This window comes from Diabrotica undecimpunctata, chromosome 3, assembly GCF_040954645.1.
Source record: "Diabrotica undecimpunctata isolate CICGRU chromosome 3, icDiaUnde3, whole genome shotgun sequence".
NCBI classification, from domain to species: Eukaryota; Metazoa; Arthropoda; class Insecta; order Coleoptera; family Chrysomelidae; genus Diabrotica; species Diabrotica undecimpunctata.
In genome coordinates, this window is record NC_092805.1 from 14334811 (window position 1) to 14358040 (window position 23230).

The 23230-nt window shown below is 32.8% G+C and overlaps 1 protein-coding gene across 2 annotated transcripts in view; it reads left to right on the forward strand.

Moving 5' to 3' along the window:
* The window catches only part of Pcif1 (Phosphorylated CTD-interacting factor 1), a 44295-nt gene extending 22773 nt beyond the window's left edge, over nt 1-21522 (forward strand). The window contains exons 9-10 of one of the 2 annotated variants that reach the window (XR_011950285.1): nt 1461-1765; nt 16190-21522. Coding sequence is in view for 1 of the 2 variants with exons in the window: in XM_072525318.1 (XP_072381419.1) it covers nt 1461-1674 (214 nt within the window). In the remaining variant the exon portion in view is untranslated. Of the gene's footprint in view, nt 1-1460; nt 1904-16189 lie in introns of those variants that run through there. The other variant, XM_072525318.1, reaches the window with a different exon arrangement.
* The last annotated feature ends 1708 nt before the right edge of the window (nt 21523-23230 follow it).

Here is a 23230-nt window from a genome sequence, read left to right on the forward strand (position 1 = left end):
TTGGGAATATGGTAGAGCATTAATGTGTTCTAACTGTGTAACTGTTGCTAAAGGTTGTTGTCTTTGATCCTTAAAATACTTCTTGGATGTTCTAGTTTTTTTTGTCAAAGTTTTTTTATTATTAAAAAGGTATGATTCTCTTCTGGTTTGTAATAAAATTAAAAGTAGTTAAAGACAAATACACATACAGTATAAGCTGCCACATCCGGACTGTATATAGTTTAAAAACTTGTGGAAGATGGAAAATCACATATTATGCAGTAGGATGTCCTTTTTTTGTTGTTTTTGTCACAGGTTCTTACAAGGTTAAGACCTAAAGGTCTTTATTTTGTAAGACCTTTTATTTACATACATATATAATGATCAACATATCACCTCAATACAATGATAGTGTCAAAAGGAAAAGATGAAGACAGACAGTACCCTGAATGTAAGCGGAAAACTTCTTATTGGCGATATCTATATTATTGTTTTTTGACAAAACAAACTCTTTGCTGGGCCTGAGGATGAGGCAAATATTGTAAGCCTCGAAACCGATCGCTTCTGTAAAACTTTGAAAGTAAATATTAGATTGTGAGTATTGACCTTTTTAATATATTTGTTCAATTATGGACTCACACTTGCAACCCTTTTATCATCATAATAATTATTATAATAGAGTCAAAATAATATTAAATTTACTTACTTCAGTTGAGAGAAAACAGCAAACACCTTAAAAATGTTCATAGTTTATTTAAATAACACTATAATCATAAACCAACACTATAAATATACCAACACACATATATAGAGCTATTAAGTAAAAATTATATTTATATAATTCAACAGACATAAATATGATTCGTAAGGATTACTGAATCCATATCTGTTAAAACTGCAAATTATGCGTCTTTGTTTAGAGGTGTAGATTGTCGTTACTTGTGAGTTTCTACTTGTTACTTTTGATACGCTTTTGTATATAATCAGTTACAGTATAAGTGATTTTGTAACAAGTAGATACCTCTTCAGCATCTCTAGATACTTGGAATGAATATATCACGCATCCCTAGTTTGTATATTCTACTTTTCTGTTAGGCGAATATAGTATAGAGTTTTTTATTTTGGGGTATGTGATATAATGATATGATGACACCCTTTGTAATATTTATGTTGTGATTTGATGGTAATTCAAATATTTGTTTGTTTCTGTATACTTTGGTTGCATATCCTGTATCCTACTTTGAAAATAACTAAACCAGAAATGGTAGTGCGTTATTATTTTCCTATTAATTAAGGAGGAGTGATGAGAAATTCACTAAACTATTATTTTCACTGTGTTATACTTTTTACAAATATATAATTGTGATTGCGTCTTGTGACTAAAAAAACGTCAAATAAGTTATTTTGAGTATTCCAAGTTGTTGCAACACCCGATACATCTCATTAATTAAACTTTTGATTCATATTTATTGAATTTTTAGATCGGAGATGAACGTCCGTTCAGTTCACGCCACTGTCATCGTCTGGTTGCAAAATTCGGCCGGCCACCAGCGATGGGAACCATCGGAAGATCGAGTGCAAGCCCTTTTAGAAGCATTTAGACCTGGTAGGGAGCGCGAGCGTGATAGACAAGAACTTTTGAGTCCCACACGACAGGGAAGCACGTCGGATAGTAAAGATGTCGTGGTGCACTGATAATTTTTATTTGATAAATTTTTATTTCGACATGGTTTATCCTATTTCGAGCAAAATTAGGAAAAGGGGGGTTCGAGTGGATTTCGGGAAGGTAAGGGTTTGTGCAAATACAGAAAGAAAGATCTATACACAAAAAATTATGTTTTATGAATTTTGTTGATAGTATGTCAGATTTTGCTAGTAGTGTATTAAAAACGATTCAGACAGATAGTTTAATAAAATCTAATTTGAAGTTGAGAGTTTTTACGGTATAAATTACGGCTTAAAAATTATTTCAGAATTTAGGTATAACATCAAATGTACTGTAAACAAGACTGGCTTAAGTTATCATGGAATTTCTTTTGTTTCTAGGATTCTGGTTTTAGTTTCGCTAGTGATATTATTTCTGTGGCATATATTTGGGTATGTTGTATTGCTGCTTTATATGGTTTTGGAATATTTATTGGTTTTCCTTGCTTTATGTTGCATTCATCATAGCATTCTTCCATTATTCATGATTATTCCTATTTTTTCAATTAAAAAGTCTCCTTTTTCTTTCCAATGGCGCTAAGGCCCAAACCGAGCCTTGGCCTCCTCCAAACTATGCCCCAACCTTGCTGGTCCCGCGCCGATCTCCAGGTTCTCACGTTTAGCAAATTTTTTGCTGCCACTTCATCCTCCCACCTTTTCCGTGGTCTTCCTTTTGGTCTTGCACCCTGCATTTTACTATCTAGGGTTCTTTTTGGTAATTTTTCGGTCTCCATTCTCACTACATGACCAGACCATCGAAGTTTGTGTTTTCTGAGCTCGTTAAGTAGTGATACCTGAGCTCCTGGTTTATTCAGTGTCAGGACGTTCCAGGTACCGAGTGCGTAGTACATATTTCTTTGCTTAAGTCGTCCTCAATAAAACCGATCTATCCGAGGCTTATTTCTTCGTGGTTTTGTACTTTTTACGGTAATACCGGCTCATTGCCCAACTCTCAACCTGGAGGAGCAGAATTTTCTGTCAGGGTTTATTCTCTTAGCCGATATATTCTAGTTCTTACCCCCTCTCGTCTGGTTCAGTACGCCATGCACCTAGTGGTTACTAGCAAAAGCCTTCGGGGACGTGAGGGTAGGATTTGTTGGCAGAAGTTGAGTTCTATTTATAGAACTCCCCCGACTCTTTGTTCGGAAACAGTGGACATTACTCAGAGTTTTGTTACAGTATTAGCATCGGCAACCCATACTGCCTCCAAGATCCTTTCTTCTTCTTCTACGGCACTACATTCTTTCTTCATTCATTCTGTCCCTGCATTCTAGCATTCAGTGCTCTTGTTGGTAGCCTATCCTCTCCCATTCTTATCACATGTCCGGTCCATTGCAATCTTTGTATTTTTATGGAGTCTGTCAGTGGCACTTCCTTATAAAGTTGATAAAGCTTGTTGTATCGATTTCTGAAAATTCCGTTTTCCTTCACAGGTCCTAGTATTCTCCTCAGTACTTTCCTTTTGAATGTGTCGAGTTTGCTTTTGGATATTTCTTTCAGGACCCATGCTTCACTGCCATAGCATGTTATTGGTCGAATTAAGGTTTTATAGATTGTCATCTTTTTATTTCGGTGGACATTTTTAGACCGAAATATATGGGAGTGTTATTCTCTTCCATATTTCTCCATCTTCTGATCCGTCGGCATATATTTCTACTCCCAGATATGTAAACTTTCCAACCGTTTCAATGTCATCTTCATGTATAATGTTTTGTGGAACTATATTTCTTCTCGTCTGTATCATTATTTTTGTTTTTTCTGTGTATGTTTTCTGTGCTCGTGTTGATGTTCTACTCATAATATTAATATCATCGGCATAAGCAGCGGGTTACATTCATTAAAATAGGACGGCTGCGTTGGATAGGACATGTAGAAAGAATGGAAGAGGGCGAAATACCAAACAAAATATTCAAACAGATCCCAGTAGGAAAAAGAACAAGAGGAAGACCGAAACTGAGATACTTAGAACAAATAGAAAATGATATAACAACCTTAAAAATAAAAAACTGGAGAAAAAAGGCACGAAACAGATCAGAATGGAGAAGAATCCTGAAACAGGCCAAGACCCAAAAAGGGTTGTCGAGCCAGTGATGATGATGATGATAAGCAGCGGGTTGAACCATTTGGTTGGTCAGTAGTTTTTCTCGTCCAGTTTGCATCTGCCTAACCGCATACTTCAGTGCCAGTTTAAACAAAGTTGGGGCCAGCCCATCTCCAAGTCTGTCCGGTGGTTTTGTATTCGTACACATGCCTGAGTTTCATCCGTTGTGGCTTTAATGAGTCTAATTAGCTTGTGTGGTATTGCCAATTCAGCCAATATATTATAGAGTTTGTTCCTTTTGACTGATTTGTATCCCTGTTTGAAGTCCACAAACAAGTTGTGAACATCAATGTCATGTTCACATGATTTACTCAAGATCTATTTGACTGTAAATATTTGATCCACTGTCGATTGATGAGCACCCAGTGGCTATGCGGCAAAAGCCTTTGGAGACGTGAGAGTAGGATTTGTTATCAGAAGATGAGTTCTATTTGTAGAACCCTTGACTCTTTCTTCGGGAACAGTGGACATTACTCGGAGTTTTATTACAGTATGAGCATCGGCAACCCATACTGCCTCCAAGATCCTTTGCCAACCTTAAACCACCAAAAAAGTCTTAACAGTAAGTTTATTTCAGCTATTAGTAAGGTGTGCTAGCAATTTTTGTATTATATGATTCCTGCTATGATTTTTATTCTCTACTTTCTCATTCATTGGTTATTTTTGCCGACTGTTAGTATACCTGAATCGTTAGCATAGGTATTAATATTTCGCTGTTGAGGTGTCTTCGTATGTATTATAACAAGTAAAGATTATAGCGTTATTCGGTATTGTTTTGCAGCTATTTACTTGCGGCGTTTTAATGACATTTACTATCCCTAATGGGACTTACCCGAAGTGGAAATTCCTGTTAAAGATAGTAAATAACTTTTTTTGTAGTTGTTTATAAGTATTTTGTCAGTTAGTCAGTATTAGGTAAGATTTGATTTTAAAGAAAAATAGTTTATTCAAATTGATTTTCACAGTACTGTGATAAAAAAAAAAATAAATAATCTTGAAAATTGTGTAAATACATTCTAAAGATTACGTAAAAATTAAGCAAAATTAATCGTAAATGCCATATGTCTGAAATGAAAAAAATGTGATAATTAGCGTAAACCTTTTAAAATCTGATGTACTATCTAATTTTTAAATAAGTCTCATAATACTGATCATTATTATTTGAAAGAGCAACATATATACCTTTCTATAAGATGTATCTCTTGCGCATTCATTTTTTGGACTTCCATCCCTGTATATCATTTTTAACTTGACATATAAAAAACTGAGACGCAATTCGCTCTGTGCGTGACCATGGTAGGGGTACCTTGAAACGATGACAGCGTGCGTAGCGGCGAAATATGACAAAATTGGACCTACCTTTTTACGCATAAATTTTATCAAAACTGTGTGCAAATACATGTTGCGTATTTAATTGTGCTAATAATAACAAAAATAGTAAGTGTAGTTTTTATAGGTTCCCAAAGATTACATATAAATTAGAGAAAAGAAAAAGATGGATACGTGCTATTAATATGAAAAAGTCAATATTACATAACTTCATTTTTATGCAATTGAAATAGGAAAAATTTAAATAATTTACCTTAAATGATATTTTATAAGGCTTCAAGCTAACTGCAGAGTGCCTGATGACTTTAGCTTTTATATCATAACTTTTACTATTACTGTTTTTAATTATATGCTCTTTCACGTGAAAAACTTGATTTGCCAGTACTAGAATTTTCCATTTCTTTTCCGTTTGGGGTTAAAAAGATATATTATGATGAATTTTGAGAAACCCAGTTTTTAATACTACATTTATTTTGTACATAAACTGAAAAAATATAATTAAAAAGTTAATTATTAATAATTATCAATTTCGCATGTATTTAACAATGTTAAACATATGTCATATGTTTAACCTGAAAATTGGTAGGTCCAAAACTGTCAGATGAAGGCGGTAGGTGTCGCGTCAGTCACGCACGGAGCGAATAGTTAAATAGATTTGAAACATTACAAATTTTTTTTTATTTCTTTCAAAAACTAAAGACAGTATTAGAGAATATAATTATCTGTTTTGGTGCGGGAACAAGAATCCCATTAAAATTGAGAGAATCTATATATCTTTTATTTTTATTTATAAACGTATTTTTTTTATATATGTATATTGTATAATATTCTTCCTTGTTCATCGAGGGCACCGATAGCTGAGCGCCTCTGCCCTTGATTATTATAAAGGTGTAAAATTAAATATGATTAATCGGCTTAAAGAAAAGGTATATTGAATGAAAACGATGACTGTAGGTAGTTCTGGAAGAAATATTCTTCTGGGTAGAAAATATTGGAATTAGATCTCAAAAAATTTTTATGTTTAACCATTTTTCTATAATGTACGTTACATGTCATTGATCAGCTGCTTAATTATTTATGTCATTTGACAGTGGCTCACTATATAAAAGTATAGACATAATCTATATAAAAGTTGAAGTGATGAATGAAGCGATGAAAGGTGGTTGCAGTGTATTATTTGTTGCATAATTAATAAGAAAACGTTCAAAAATAACACAGGCCGATAAGCCTCAGATCTAGAAAATAGAGTATGCTTTTCCGAAGATTGTTGGTGCGCCGAATCTGAGCTCCCAATTGCCTAATTGACTCTGGTTTCTGAGATATCCTAACCTAAAAAGTGCAAAAATAGCGGTTTGTGGCCATTTTTGAGGTTATGTAGACCCGTTAATTTTTTCTATCCTAAAATAATATGCATATTACACCTTAAAGTATGTAAATCATGAATGTGTTGCTTGTGTGAGTCCATTTCAAAAGGTAAAAGAAATAATAAATTTGACTTACTCACAATCAATTTAATTTAACTAATCAGACGACCGGTTTCGCTTTCTACAATATGCAAAGCATCTTCAGGTCACGATAAAAAGTTAAATAAATGCTGAAAATAATAAACCCATATTAGGGTGTTGTCTAATAAAGATAAAACAAAGATAGGTGATATAAATTATATAAATTACAGTAATTATGCCAATATTACATGTCTGTGGTTTTTCAAAATGAATAAAATGTTTAAGCAGACAAGGTAAGACCCACAAATTGGTAAATTAGTCTATTAAACTGTAATGAATTAATAAATAAACAAATAAATAAAACATTACTTACATGCCGGTACTCTATTAATTGATGGTTGAAAGAACATGGTTCAAACATTAAATTTAATGTCTGTTTCGTCCCCCCCGTTTTTTAAGTGTTTTCTGTGTGTCTTAAAGTGTCTCAATTTTAATTTTTAACTTTATATATTGGACTTTACAACCATTTGCCATATATTGCAACATAACTTTATCAAAGAAATTTGATAATTACAAGCTGATATAATTGCACACCCACACAATTTGTACATCTATTCTTATTCATTGTCTCACAACTGTCACCTTCCAAAACAAAAATAAAAATCTCAATAAATAACACACATTTCATAAATATATCTCCAGAATAAATATAAATAACTTTAAAGAACTTAATGGTATAGAACATTACTTTCATCAAACAAACAATTACATTTACCTATCTCTACTTCATTGGATAAAATCTGTCTCCTCAAGAACTTCCCCGTTTACTGTTAAACAATTACAATAGTTGACTTGAGTTCTCCAATCAACAATACAAGATAGTTTGAACCATGTTCTTTCAACCATCAATTAATAGAGTAGCGGCATGTAAGTAATGTTTTATTTATTTGTTTATTTATTAATTCATTACAGTTTAATAGACTAATTTACCAATTTGTGGGTCTTACCTTGTCTGCTTAAACATTTTATTCATTTTGAAAAACCACAGACATGTAATATTGGCATAATTATTGTAATTTATAATTTATATCACCTATCTTTGTTTTATCTTTATTAGACAACACCCTAATATGGGTTTATTATTTTCAGCATTTATTTAACTTTGTATCGTGACCTGAAGATGCTTTGCATATTGTAGAAAGCGAAACCGGTCGTCTGATTAGTTAAATTAAATTGATTGTGAGTAAGTCTAATTTATTATTTCTTTTACCTTCTTAAAGTATGTCTTTCTCTTTCAAGCGGGTATAGATATTTATATTTAATTGAAACGATCGTTTGAGTGTCTTACGTCTATGTTTAAGTGAATCGTCATTTCTGTTAAGTAACCAGTAGTAATCTGCCATCATTCGTACATCCCAACGACTTTGAAAATTACGCTCTTTCTGCTTTAAGCATCTTGTAAAAATAGTACTCCCATCTCTTCACTGAATGCACCTTTATTTTCTGGGAAATAATTTCAATGAGAATTAGCATTGTTGATACTATTGATTGTATCTGCACCTCAATGATTTCCTATAAAATTCTGGAAAACTTGTTTAAAACTAACCAATGCTTCTTTTTCTGTAAATGTCATAGTTTTCTCAAAATTGTCATCTTTCATTAGCTTCCTAATGGCAGGGCCTACAAAACAATAGGAATAGTTTGTATGGGTTGATCGGGGTGTTTTGTTTGAAAAGAAGTTATCTGAGTAAACTCAACATCATTTAAAAGATTAACACCTATACTTTAAGCTGGTTTTAAACACTTTTTAGAAAACAAATTTATTACGATGCTACTTAACCTCAAAAACCGCTATTTTTGCACTTTTCTTCTTCTTCTTAAAGTGCCCTCTCCTCAATGGAGGTTGGCTACTACAATTTTAAACTCTTCTCTATCTTCAGCTGTTCTTATTAGCTGTTCAAAATTTAGCCCTGTCCATTGTCGGATGTTTCTGAGCTACGATTGTCTTTTTCTTCCTAGGCCTCTCTTTCCCTCGATTTTTCCTTTCACTATAAGTTGGGCATATTGGTACTTATTATTTCTCAGTAAGTGGCCTAGGTATGATGTTTTTCTAACTTTTACTGTGTTAAAAAGTTCTCTTTCCTTGCCTATTCTATGCAGCACTTCTTCGTTTGAGGTATGCGATGTCCATGATATTTTGAGTATTCTCCGGTAGATCCACATTTCAAAGGCCTCCAATTTATTTACGGTTGATGTTTTAAGGGTCCACGTTTCAACTGCATATAGAAGAGTCGACCAGACGTAGCATTTTGATAAACGTAGTCGAATTTCGAGTTTTATTCGAGAATCACAAAGCAGTTTTTTTATTTTTTCGAAAGATTTTCTGGCCTGTTCTATTCTCGATCTTATTTCTAGATCAGGATTTAGGCTGCTATCGATCCAACATCCCAGGTACTTAAATCTATTGACCTGTTCGAAAATGTGCCCATTTATTGTGCAAGGTTGAGGTACGTTTTGGTTTTTTCAGATTGACATCACTTTGGTTTTTTTAATGTTTATTTTCATACCAAATTGCTCACAGGTCGACTTGGTCTTGTCGATGAGTCGTTGTAGACCTAAGTCGGAATCCGCAATTAACACTGTATCATCGGCGTATCTGATACTGTTGATATTTACGCCATTCACATTGACTCCATCCTTGGAATCCTCCAATGCTTTTTTAAATAGAAACTCGGAGTAAAGATTAAACAGCAGAGGCGACAGAACACATCCCTGTCTAACTCCCCTCCTAATTTCTACTTCTGCGGATGTGGAACCTTCGATCCTAACTCTGGCGTTTTGGTTCCAGTACAATTTTTTTAAGAATTTGATGTCTTTTCCATCTAAACCGACTTCTTGCTAACGTTCTAATAGTAGGTCGTGTCTTACTCTATCAAATGCTTTTTCGAAGTTTATAAAGCATATAAATATATCTTTCTGTTGGTCGTAGCATTTTTGGGCGAGAACTAGTAAACTGAACAGGGCTTCTCTCGTTCCCATGCCGGCTCTGAATCCAAACTGATCGTCTCCGATGATTGTTTCGCACTTTCTATAGATACGATTATGTACGATTTTTAGTAGGACTTTTACTGCATGACTAAGGCTTATCAGACGGAACTCATTGCAGTGTTGTGGGTTTGGCTTTTTTGGTAGTGGGATGAATATTGACTCCAGCCAATCTTGGGGTATTTTAGCTGTATCATAAATGCGATTGAATAAAAGGACAAAAGGACACTTTGCACTTTTAGGTTAGGATATCTCAGAAACCAGATCCAATTTGGAGCTCAAATTCGTATCCATCGCACAAAAATCCTTCTATAAAGTATATTCTGATCTCCGGGTCCGAGTATTGGTCAAATTTTGATTATAATCATATGGTTTGTAGGTTTTTTAAAACTAAGAAATTTTAAAATGCAATATCTCAAGATATCTTAGTAAATCCAACGTCATTTAAAAGATAGAGACTTATACTTTGAGATGGTTATAATAGTTTCTGGGACAAAAATTATGTTACGATATAACATAATGGTGAAACCGCCATAATAAGTATAAAGTGTTAAAAAATTTCGTATGTATGAAAAAAATAGAATATAAATATACAAAAAATTGTTTTTAACGCCTATATTCAATTTCTGACAAAAGGCTAGAAGAGTGGAGGAATTACCATTGGCAGCTCTGCTGGGATCTTAGAGGACATTGAAATATTCTTTGTGCTATATCGACGTTGGTCAGATCTGGAGGAGCCTATGGATTACCTGGTTCCTGTTAAGGGTGTTATCAACGCCTTTCTCCGAAGTTTTGTAAAAATTCAATATATAATTAGACAAAACTCGTTACTGAGGGAGTTTCCAAGGATGCTGAACATGATTATAACAACAGCTAGGGTCTTCGGAGTACCTGGTGCCCGAAACGGGTGGCATTACCGTCGTTTCAATTTCAATTTTTGTTTGAAAATAAAAAATTAATATTAATATAAATCATATTTTTTTCCTCGAGTTATATTAAAATATTCATCGCATTATAAATTTTAAGTTTAACTGCAATTTTAAAATTCATTTTTTAATGCCCAAATGCAGTTTTTTATTTCTTCATAATCACATACGGTTACAACGTTTGTAGATATTACAAATCGAGTGCCCAAAACCGTATTCAAATCCATCCTACTTTGAGGAAAATCGATATTGCTATACACTAGTCGGTGGAGTGATCTATTGATTGTAACGAAATATTTTGCCTACCACATAGGGTATTATTATGGGGGGTTGAAAATTGGGTACAGAAACTATTGGGGCAGAGATAGGGCAACCAAAATAAGTCGAAACTTATGCGAACGGCACTCAGGGTTTGTTTGGAGTAGCTTGGTCGTGGATAAGTGAATGGCAAGGGGATTGGAGTCGGGCAACTACAAAAATGAAACAAAGGGGTGCTTACATGGATCTCTTGGAACAAATGGACAAAAAAAAAACAACAGGAAGGACTTCTAGCTATTTAAAATGAGGTCGCCGCTTCGAGGTGACAAATTATAACGATTACAACAACTAGTTGTAACTATTGAAAGAAATTCAAAATATGTCTTTTTAAATGAAACTCAAGAAGGGGGTTATAAACTTTTTTTTAAATAAATAAAAAAATGGTTTAGAGAAATAAATCAAACATTTATTGTTGTCTCATCACAAACAGTTACAAATATAAATGGCATAAATTACTATATAGATAGTTACAGAGATAAATACCAAAATAACAAAGAAACACTTATTTTGTCCTATCCGTTTACAAACTCTGTTTACCAGAAACCATGTATAGAGGTTAACCTTTAAAAACAAATAAACTAATGTCAAAAATAATAAAGCTAGCTGTCATATGTCAACATAAACTTTTAAAACAGAACAATTAAAATGACAGCTAACCACGCCCTAAGACATATTTTTATTTATTACAAATTCTTTACAAATCCTTATGAAAGCAATTATTATTAGAAAAAAATGTCTATCGTTACTTTGAAAGTTTAAAAACAAAAAAAGTTACCTTGATTTCACTAAACTTCTTTACTTAACATATTTTCTGAGATTGGAAACTGGACCTTCACTGTCACGCAAAAAATTGTATCTATAGACTGGGACAACGACCAAGGATAAGAAAATGAGGGTGGAAGCTAGCACTGGAACACAAAACTTGGATAACTCGTCTCCTTAAAAGACTGGAATAGGCAGAACTGAACACGATGGCAACATGTAGTTATCTTCAAAATTTCACTTAGACTGCAACTACATATTGAACTGCTTCTATTAACTTTACACTGCTACACATTTTCCCATTAAAAAAAGGACGAAGGACGAAGATATTACAAATTCGACGTGAAATTTGGACAATCGCTAAAATCGACCGCTCATGACAACGACCTTAGCGAGAGTGTTGCAATTATCTTTGCGGCAAAAACTTCTCAGCGATCTAAATGGATGTTTATTTGAAAAGCAATATCGAGCGGCTTTTGATCAAAGAAAATACGCGTCCGTGGTATATAAATAAACTCTAAAATGGTTTACATCAATTCTACGACGCAAAAAGGATTGAAAATACATATACGAGGGGGTTTCAATATATACCAAGGAATTTACAAATGCTACATGATTAGAGTGAAAATATACACATATTTTCTACGTACATACTGCTTCATATAACTTATTTCAATCCATTGTCGTCAACAGTCGATAAGCTTTATATTTACAATTTATCTGTCACTTAAAAAAGTCGAGAGCATTTCGTTCCAAAACAGAAGCACTTGTCTAATATTATCTAAATAATTTCAATTATGCACTTAAAGGGTTACTTTCAGCAAATTTTAACTAGTTAGTAGTTCGATGATGGAATTGATGACATGCAACGATATTTGTAGAAAAAATGATTAGCTGACCTTACACATAGCCTCATTCACAGTTTTTGAGTTGAATTAAATGAAAAAAAGTATACAAAAATATAAATATGTATCAAAATCTGAAAGACCAACTTGCCTCTTATTTATAGTTTGCATTTTTTTAAATAGAAGATTTCGAAGATAACGAGGAAATACAACAAAATGTCTTATCTGTTTTTTTGGTTGAAGTTTTTCCACTTTTACTCATCGTTACACAAGATTGCACAAACATAAACCGTATAAAAGGCTGATAGTACTGTAAAAAACTAATTAACGCTAAACAAGAGTGATACAAACACACAAGACAAGAGTGAGAATGTCTAAAATATCATACTACACACTGGCCCAACTGCAACTCGCGCCATCTCGTGGTTTACAGTGAAATTTTAGTTGAGCTACTTTGAAAGGAAAGATATGATAAAATGTCACCTATTGTACTACCTATCTGAATTATACAAAAAAAATCAGTTGGGCCACTCTGCTTCTGAGCGACTCATATCATCCTGATTGCACAAGCACCACCTTCAGAATTTTTCAACAAAAAGCATGGCTATTTGTTACAAGATCGAGGCCAAAGTAAGTCACCTGTCAGATTGAAATACATAACCGCTAACAACTTTTGGTTATAATACCACCTTACTATTTTTTTAAAATAATCTTTTTTTAAAACGATTGCCAAAGTGGAAATCGAAATGTCAAATAAAAATTATTAAATGTAATGTTTATTACAATCTATTGTGGCTTAATCCTATATAAACATAATAGTTATCTTCTGACATGCCACTTTCAGAACCATTTCAATTCTTATTATAAAAAGTATACAAACCCTGTTTCAAAAAGATTTTATCAACTTAAAAACTTTGTAATGATGTTATATTTACCAAATATCTTAAGTTGTTTAAGTAGTTTTTTATATAAAATATATAAAGCAATTAATACGTTGTTAAAAATTAAAAAAGGTAAAAAGTGTGAGATCTTAGGTTATAGTCGTTGGGATGTGATTTGTATTGTGGAGATTGTTAAAATTCCAGTTGTATCTATAAGAGGCTGTCTAATTTGGTCTAATAATAAGTAATTTGTGTTCTACCAAAGTTAAAATAGCCGTTAAGCCACAGCGTAAATTCCAATGAAAAATTACTGATATTTATCGTAGTGATAACGACGGTCTTATATCTGCCTGTCTTATTCTCTCTATATAGTTGAGACAGTGGAACTTTAGGTTCGAATTAATCAAAATGTCTCTTTCTAAGGTCTAAACTGATTCTAACGATTCTGTAACACTTAGATAACCTCAAAATACAATTCAGTTTACGTAATAAACTTCATTTGATTCGACTATCTTTTCCTGGAGCATGCAAACAGCCTGTAGTCGCTGGGGAGGGGTAGATTTGAAGAATAGGGTGAGTACGAAATCAATTCGAAGTATTATTCATGCATTTTTGTAATTGTTGCTATCTACCTGCGGCACAGTACATTATCTTGATAAATTACTACTTTTTTGCCATTTTCCCTAATTTCTTTCTTCCTCAATGTAATCGATAAGCCCGAACCTTGCCAGCTGATGTTTGCGTCTTGCGTCTGCTTTCACTTGCTGCTACTCACAAAGCTGACTACTGATTTTACTTCGTAGTAAAGTAATGGATCTATGTTTCATTTATTGTAATATATCGACGCAAAAACTCCTGCTGATTCATCTGAAACAGTTTTCAACAACGCTTGGTATTGTCAATGCGTTGTTTCTTAACAACGCATTTCTGCAATCAAACACGGCACCTACTTTAAAAAACAAAACATTGTCATTGACAAATGTTCGAACACAATATTAAATACACTTCCTTCCGATGCTTTTATTTCTTCTTTCACAGGCAACGTCAATATAAGATCAATTAAAACGATTTTGACCTTTTTTTTCATATTTCCCGAAACAACTGCAGAATTTGTGCGGCAAGAACGTGCAGCATCATTCGTGTCTGTATAACGACAGCCTACCACATCTTCACCATTATTTCCAGTGGAGCAGAGCCCGAGTAAATCGCGGATTATCGCGGAGCGGAATGGATCGGAATAAAATCGGAAAATTCTGAAGTTCCGCATATTAGCGCGGAATTCCGCATATTAGCTCGGAATTCCGCGGAAAATTGTGTTGGTATATGAATAATTTATTATTGAAAGTAAAGAAAAGTAGATGTTGGATGGCTTTCTGCGAAATAACACAATTGGATGTTTTTTCCAGCTTAAATTGCATGAAAATGAAACTTGAACATGCATTGTGCGTGCACGGAACAGTTGAGGTGGCTGCAGAACTACGAAAAAATTCATTCAGTTGATAATCCATGGTGATAATATTCCCCTCCGATTTATTCCACGTTATTCCGATTCGCGGTAGTGTGCTTAATATCACTGTTGCTAATTTTAGGAGAAAAGTCAACAATGGCCTACAAGATCTATTGTCTTCCTTCTTCTCACACGGTTTCATTCTCTAACAGAATCTATATAATGCCACATCTAACTCCAGTTAGACTATATAACGAAAAACTTCTAAAACCGGTTTTGGGGGAAGAGACAAGATCCGATCAGATCCCAAAAAAATGAACATCACATTTGACTACAGATCGATGAAAGACATAGTCAATTGGAAAAAAACTGTAAAGTCAACTAAGAATAACACAAAATTGTCGCTCTACATGATAATAACTAAGTTTTGTTTTAATTAGTGCAATCTTCTATGGAAAAAGTTTCCTAAAAGTATTTTGATTGTCAGATTTTATTTGATTTCTTCCAGCATTAAATTATTCCTAATTCCGCAAAAGGTGTTTTTCTACCTTTTTTTTTGTTAATAATTCATCGAAAAATTTTTTTCTCTTCATTCTCATATATCCTGAAATTCATAGGAGTGTAACTAAATTTAACTGAGCGCACCTACTAAGTTATTCACGAGGTGCTCGTGAGATCATCTCTTTTTCACGCTTGTGTTCTCATCTAGTGTGATGGTTTTAAGGTTGAGTTATATAGTTCTGTCCTTTTTTAATTATTTCAGAAATTGTTTTCGAAATTATGCCAATGTGATCGGCGTGTCCTTATCAGTATTTACCCCATGACTGTTTCATTTGGAATTTCATCAAATTACTCTTCTATATATAGACATGCACACATCATTCTTTCTTTTTTGCTCAAAGCATCCTATATTTCATTCAATAATTGCACAAATGAGATTTCTGTGGACTTTCCTGTTTGGTACACATGCTTGCAGTAGTGCAAAGGCTGATAATATAGTTATCCACATATTTTTTCAATAATTTTAAAAGCAAATGATGTGAGTCTTGTAGGTCGTAGGAATTTAGAATGTGGTATTAATTACTCTGTTTAATTAATAAGCTTTTAAATATTTCAGATTCACTGCATTCCTTTCCACGATAATGTGCCATGTGCTTAACATTGGACAAGTAATTGCTTTGATTGAGCACTATATTTTTCAGCAGAAAGCGATGCTTTGTTTTAAAAATTGCAAAAGTAGCGTCATTAATATCGCAGTAACTTGTATAGCGCTGGAGCTCAAATCTTGACAAGTGATATTTCTAAAGCATAGATTTGCTAGTAATTGCGTCATCTATAATGTTAAATCCATGACTTATTGAGTATGGTATTATTGTATCTCACCTTCTACTTTACTCTCTATTGCAGATGCGTTAAACGCTAATCGGCGTTACTTCGTCTAATTAGGTACCTGTTGGTGTAAAATTAGCGTCGTTTAGCAATTAAAAGTGAATAAACTGAATTTTAACAACACCACAAATGTGTAGATGGAATTAGTACTATTAGAAAGGCATCACTTAATCTCCGAGTACCTGAAATTATGACGTATTTATTATAATTTGAATTTGCATTTGTCTATTTTCACATTTAGGCCAATTTTGTAAAAAAATCTGTCCAGTACATCTCAATAGTAACGTCACTGTTTATAATGAAAGTAATAATTAGCGACGTTAAATTTTTGTATTTTTTGTAAAGTCGTCCTGTTAAAACTATATATAGCATGTGTATATCATAGATATTTAATGTATATTCGCGTAATAAACTTCCAACTGTAAATTAAAGTGTGTGAAGATCAAATCTACATTAATTACTGATGACAAATCTATCAGAATTGATCATATTTAAATTTTTTTGCCATAAATAACCAAATTGAAATAGCTATTATATTACAGAACAAGAAATGATCATCGCTATTTAAATAACTTACCAAACTCCGAACACAATCACAAAGTATGTTCCAAAAATCTTTCTAAGAATTTTTCTCCCAAAATTACCAAGAAGTCTTTCATCATGTTTAGATAAGGTCCACGTTTCAGCGCCATATATCAAAACCGGTCTTATTAAGGTCTTGTATATATTGAACTTTACTGCACGTTTTATATTTTTATTTTTTAAATGTTTCTGGGGATCGTGATGTTTCTGTTTCCTGTTGCTATGCGTCTTTTTATTTCGTCGCTTGTCGTGTTTGTTGCGTTTACTAGTGATCCAAGATATGTGAATTCTTTGACTTGCTCAAAGGTATGGTTGTTAATTTGCCTTGTAAGCCTTATAAAACACTGCACCATGTCTCTCATACGATAACTATACCCACTATAACTATATCGTCAGCGAATGCGAAAATTTGCGTCGATCTATTAAAAATAGTTTCATTCATTCTAATATTTAATTGTCTGATTGCTTTTTCCAAGGCAATATTAAAGAGGAGACACGCCAGCGCGTCCCCCTATTTTAGACCATTATTAATGTTAAAGAACGTAGAGTTTTCTCCTTCAATTCGAACTCATGAGCTTATGTTTTGCATTGTTAGTTGGGTCAACTTAACTAACTTAGGTGGGATCCCAAAGTCTATCATTGCGTTATATAATGCAGTTCTTTTCACACTGTCATAGGCTGCTTTGAAGTTGACGAAGAAATGGTGTGTATCTATGTTATATTCTAGTGACTTTTCTAGAATCTTAGACTTTCCAGCAATAAATCCGCATTGATATTGACCAACAATATCTTTTGTAAAAGTCTTTCAAACAATACTTTGCCGAAGATTTTGTACGCAGATGCTAACAGAATAATGCCTCTATAGTTCTTACACTCCAGTTGATCACCCTTTTTATGCAAGGGACATATTATTCCCTTTAGTTATGGATTAGTTTATGGATTGCTGCAAAAAGTTGATCACCACCTTTTTTATACATTTTATACATTTCCGAACAGATTTCATCGATTCCTGGGGCTTTATTGTCTTTGAGTTTTAGGATCGCATTTGACACTTCTTCTCTAGTTGGGTCTTCACTGTGTTCACTGTGTGTGGAGTCTGCTACTGTTACTAATATTTTTATCTTTTTTTATCTTTCAGATATTGTTTCCATGTTTTTTCTTCAGTTTTACTTGCTTTTTTATTTCTTCGGATCATCACGCTGTCTGTTTCTTTGTTGTGTTTTTTTTACTTGTTCCACATACTTCCCTAGCTGCGTCCAATAGTGTAGGTCCTATAGGTGTTCCATAGGTTATTATATCATTATTGTTTTCTGTTTTTTTATTGTTCTAAGTTTTTCGTTTACTTTTTTGTCAAATATTTTTGCCTTTTCTTTATTTCTTAGCTTATACGCTTTTATCGTCTCTTCTTTATCTAGCGATCTTGTTATTATTAACACGTGTTTTATTGTTTCTAACACGATCTTGACATTATAATTGTTATTTCTGGTCATTTCTCCATATGTTCCTATATGCCTAGTAGAATTTTTATTCCGACCCTACGTTAAAATCCCCTGCAATGTATATTTCCCCTCTTGTGGTTCCTGTTGCCAACGTTTTGTATAGTTCTATCTTTTTCCACGTTCTTATTTGTAGCAAACAAATTTTCTGCCCTATTTTTATTGATCTTTCTACATTTACTTCCCTAAAATTTGTCATATCTTCTTTTATTTTCTCGCCATCTATATCAATATTTAATCCAGTTACTAAAATATTGTTTCTTTTCTATTCGTTTTCGAGCCTTTCTAGTCTCCTTATTTATACCTCATTTAGATGTTGATTTTTATTCCTCTTTTATTTTCAACTCTGAATTTTTTAATTTTATTACCTCTTCTTTATATTCTCTATTTTCTCTTCTCATTTCTCTTAGCTCATTATAAATTTCTCTTAGTAAGTGTGCATTACCTACGTCACTATCAGATTCTTCTTTTCTCTTTCGGCTAGCAGAGAATCTTGTTGTTTTCTTACTCTTCGTAAAAGGATATATAGAATCCCTTCCTTTCTCTTTTATAAAAACTGGCGTATTCCCTTCGCCGTCTGCTTCCATCTTTTGCGAGCAACAGGACTGCAGGAGTTATTTCGACCTCAACGGTCAGAGAAATCACTCCTGTCTTTTCAATAATTTCAATATATGCATTTAAATTAATGAGCAGGTAAATTTATTTTTGTTTCAATCTATTCTATTGTATCCGACTTTCTGTACACATAGGCAACGTCGCAGTCAGGTTTGACGCAGTTTCGGTCTGTTGGAAGGCAATGTTAGCTGTCGATTTTATGTGTATCAACCTCAATTTTTAATTTTTTACTAATGGAATTCACCAATTATATAATTTATTTTGTTTCTTTACTATCACTGTTGTCCATCTATCTTATATATCACTTCGTCCGAATTATTGTCCGTTTTTGGAGTTATTTAGAGACGGAAAATAAAACGAAGTTTCTTTAACCAACAACACAAGGTTGCCAAAAAGAAGCAAGTAAAATACTAAAATTAATATACGGCACTTACTCTCTTCCCTTAGATTGAGAATAGCACGTCACTTAACAGTGCAGATTAGGGAAAAGGGAGAAATATTGTTTTTTCACTCTTTATCAAACAAGACAAAATATAATTGTATCTTTTTTGTTTCTTAGAATTAATTTTAATACACTCGTTAAACATTACCGAATCTGTATAGTTTTAGACATGGAAACCATGTAAAGATCCTTTGTTTATAGTTGGTGAGTTTATATGCGAATTTATTGTAATTCACAAATTTTTTATGTTGAATAGAGGAAACTGAATATAAGCTATATTTTAGCAACACAAAGGGACTTTTAGACCACATACATAGTTAAAATAAATAATATATATATATATATATATATATATATATATATATATATATATATATATATATATAAATGTTTTTGATGGGTTGGAGTCAATAAAAGGGGCTATTGGTTAACTATTTAATATCTCGAGCTTTCAATTGTGTTTACAATTCTTATCAAGAGCTGCTAAAAAAGACAAAATATCTTACAAAGTTGAACTATAAAGAAAAACATTTTTTGTTAACTCACCAAATAAAATTAGTTTCGTTAATAAAAATTGCTGCAAATACATGTCAAAAAGAATTAATATTAAAATGCCCTTATCTAATAAATTCCTCCCTGAAATTTTAATAATTTTGAAAACATTTTCTTAACAAAAAAATAATTGAATTTATAAATAGTTTAAAGTAGCAACCATTTCCACTTCGGAAATTGAAACGTCAATAAACGTACTTTAACCTTTAATTGTGGCTTATTCCCATTTAAATAGTAATTTCCTCAATATTTATTTCTTCCTTTGTCGGCACCTCTGTTGTTGGTGGTTCATTATCGTCTTGAATGAAATAAAATAATGAAAATTGAATGCCCTCGATATACTACTTAAAAGCCGCTAGTCAATCCACAAAGGACAGGGGAGATTGATTTTCTGTGGTTTCCCAATCTCATTGCACAACGATACCTGATCCTAGGTGAGGACACAGCCACAGCTATCCTCCACGCTTACAACAATAAAGTCCAACCATTTTGGAAGGAATCGTTTGTTGTCCATGCAAACACATCTAGTTTCCGGACCCAATGATAAGAGAACCCATATCTTGAAGAGGCATAGTACCTGAGCGAGGATTCATAACTTCTTCCGATTTCAAATAATCTGAAAATTTCAGTGTTTCGAATAGAGTTCAGCCTTAATTAGTTCGAATTTTCGGGATTCCACTGTAATCATATTGCTCCGTTCAGTCCCATACAAAGAATAAAACAATTAAGAAGTTTCTAACAGTTTTATTAATTTTGCTAAATTGGCATTGCAAATTCCATATATACCACTCAACGTAAAGTCAAAATATAAGACATTAGAATTAATAAGACTTGTCGACTGTCAAATGTCAAATATGCGTCAAGTGTTGCTGGTCTTAGTAAAATTTTACCTTAAATTCAGTTCTTCCGAAATACATTATACAATACAAATACGTATAAATAGAAAAGTAAACTTTATTTACACATAAAATCCCCAATTCTTTGTGCTTTGTACAAAGAGTAAGTCGTACTTTGAATGTAGCAAACTGTAGCTTTGTTTTTATAAAAGTTTCTGCGATATAATAAAGTGTGTCTCAAAAATGTAGAATATTTACTTTTCGAAAAAATTATATTACTTAAATTTCATTAATTGATTTAAATTTTATTCTTAGAATTTATCTATAGAAGATTTTCTATAAATTTATTATATATTTACAAAAGTAAGAATTGTATCGGTTAATATAAATAAAATATTGGTTTGCTTTAAGAGTGCTTATGAATTTTCGTGTAAATTATGGATTAATAAGTTAATTTTCGATCACTGTACTGTAGTTCTATGACGTCATAATTTGCCACTAATCACGTGGACGGATTTAATAGTAAATGAAACGGCATGATTTGAGTCTTGTGAATACAGTACTGTCCACTCGTACTCTGGAAAATAGATATTTACATTTTTGTGGTGACACTTTTAATATAGGACCATTTTTTAGTGTGATTTGTTTTTTATTTATTTTGTTTTGGCAGGTTCCTTGTGTACATGATTGATAAATTACGTATGTCTCATAATGTTTTATTTTTTGTTGTGTATTGTGTAATTATAGCTCCTGTTTTATATTTTTACTAAGATTTCAAAATTTTGTAAAGTAGTTTTTAGTACCGATGAATAAATATATTGTATATTATTAGAATTTGACATTATTACACAGAAACACTTCGTTTATTTTTTGTTTATTCCTTGTTTCTCTAAACTGGAGCAATACCATGGCCTAATTAAAAGTAAAATGAGCATAAAGCTTCAAAGAAGAGTATGTTATATACGAAGCTTTTTTAATGACGGAAGAAAGACATTTAGAATAGCCAAATATGTAGTGTCAAAAAGACTAACAAACTGGGATTTTCGGAAAGTAAGAGTACAAGGGATACAAAAATAAGACGTCAACGACGAAGGTAAGTGCATATTTTTGGCATTTTTTAGTTATCTAATGACGTTTACTTTGATATATCTATTAGTATCTTTAACCCTGCATCCGACAGAGGAAATTTTTTAACGCTGTTTGACACGTGGAGTGTGACAAACTCCAAGTTGAAAATATACTCATTCCTATATCTCGTAGATTCTCATAATAATATGTAATACTAAAGCTTCAGGATACATTACGGTAATAAATTCCAGAAGAACCTTTGCTAATAATAGTTTACTATAGAACATATATAGCCAATTACATGAAATAATATTTTTTTTTTATTTCGAGAAAAAATAAGTGTATTATAACCGGAGAATCAATACATTTCTATCGAAATTAATAGTATGAAAACAAGAAACTACAGTAGAAGGAGTATCTAGCTTATCAAAAAAAACAGAATCATATTCTACAGATTAATTATTGAGTTAACAGTTCCTAAAGTTGGGACAATTTTCGCAGTATGTCACACAGTGTTCTAAACACCAAAAAACTTCACATGCCTCACACACTTATCTAGTTTTCCTGTCTCTATTTATAGGACATTTTGAACATCGTCCCTGCCAGCGGCGGCCGGCCAGGTGAAGTAGGTGAAGGTGAGGTTCACCAAAAAAATATAATTAAATTGAGACAAATAAATAAAAAATGAAAACAACATTATTATATCTAAATTCTGAAATCAATTATTTATTCTCTTTTAATTAATCTAAAAATTAAAAAAGACAACTAGCTTTATTAGCGGTACGTACTTGACGGTCAAGTCCTGACCTGTGTCACTAGCCGTGTATAATAGGATTCAGGAAGAGGTGAATATAATTTTTGAAATGCAACATCCATCTGCATCAGCGTTCACGGTTGCCATGGCAACGTGACGTCAGCCTATCCTTGGTGATAGCTGAGAAAACTGGTGCGTGCAGTCCCGCTTAAAAATATATTATTCGTCTTCACCCACTGTTGGATGTGTACTTGGTATTCCTATTTTTCGGAAATTTCTCTAAGCGACAATATTTTGAAATTTAGTCCATTATATAGACATTTTTATATAGTATAGTGTATAGTATAGTATTTATTAGTTTAGTTTAGTCACAGTATTAATTTGATTTGTTTAGTGCACTTTATTAATACATTTATCTGTGGTTAGTTTCGGATTTCGGATATAAAGTGTTCTCGTGGATTTCGTTTGGACAAAAATAATTTTAGAGAGACATGAATCCAGTTAATGACTTCTTCTTCCTATGCCGTCTCCATTACCAGAGGTTGGCGACCACATTTCTAAAAATTTCTCTGTCTTTTGCAACGTGGAATAAATCGTCTACAGTCATGTTTGTCCAGTATCAAATATTTCGCAGCCATGATTTCCTCTTTCTACCTATTCCCTTTTTGCCATCGACTCTGCCCTGCATGATGACCTGCAGAAGACTATATTAAA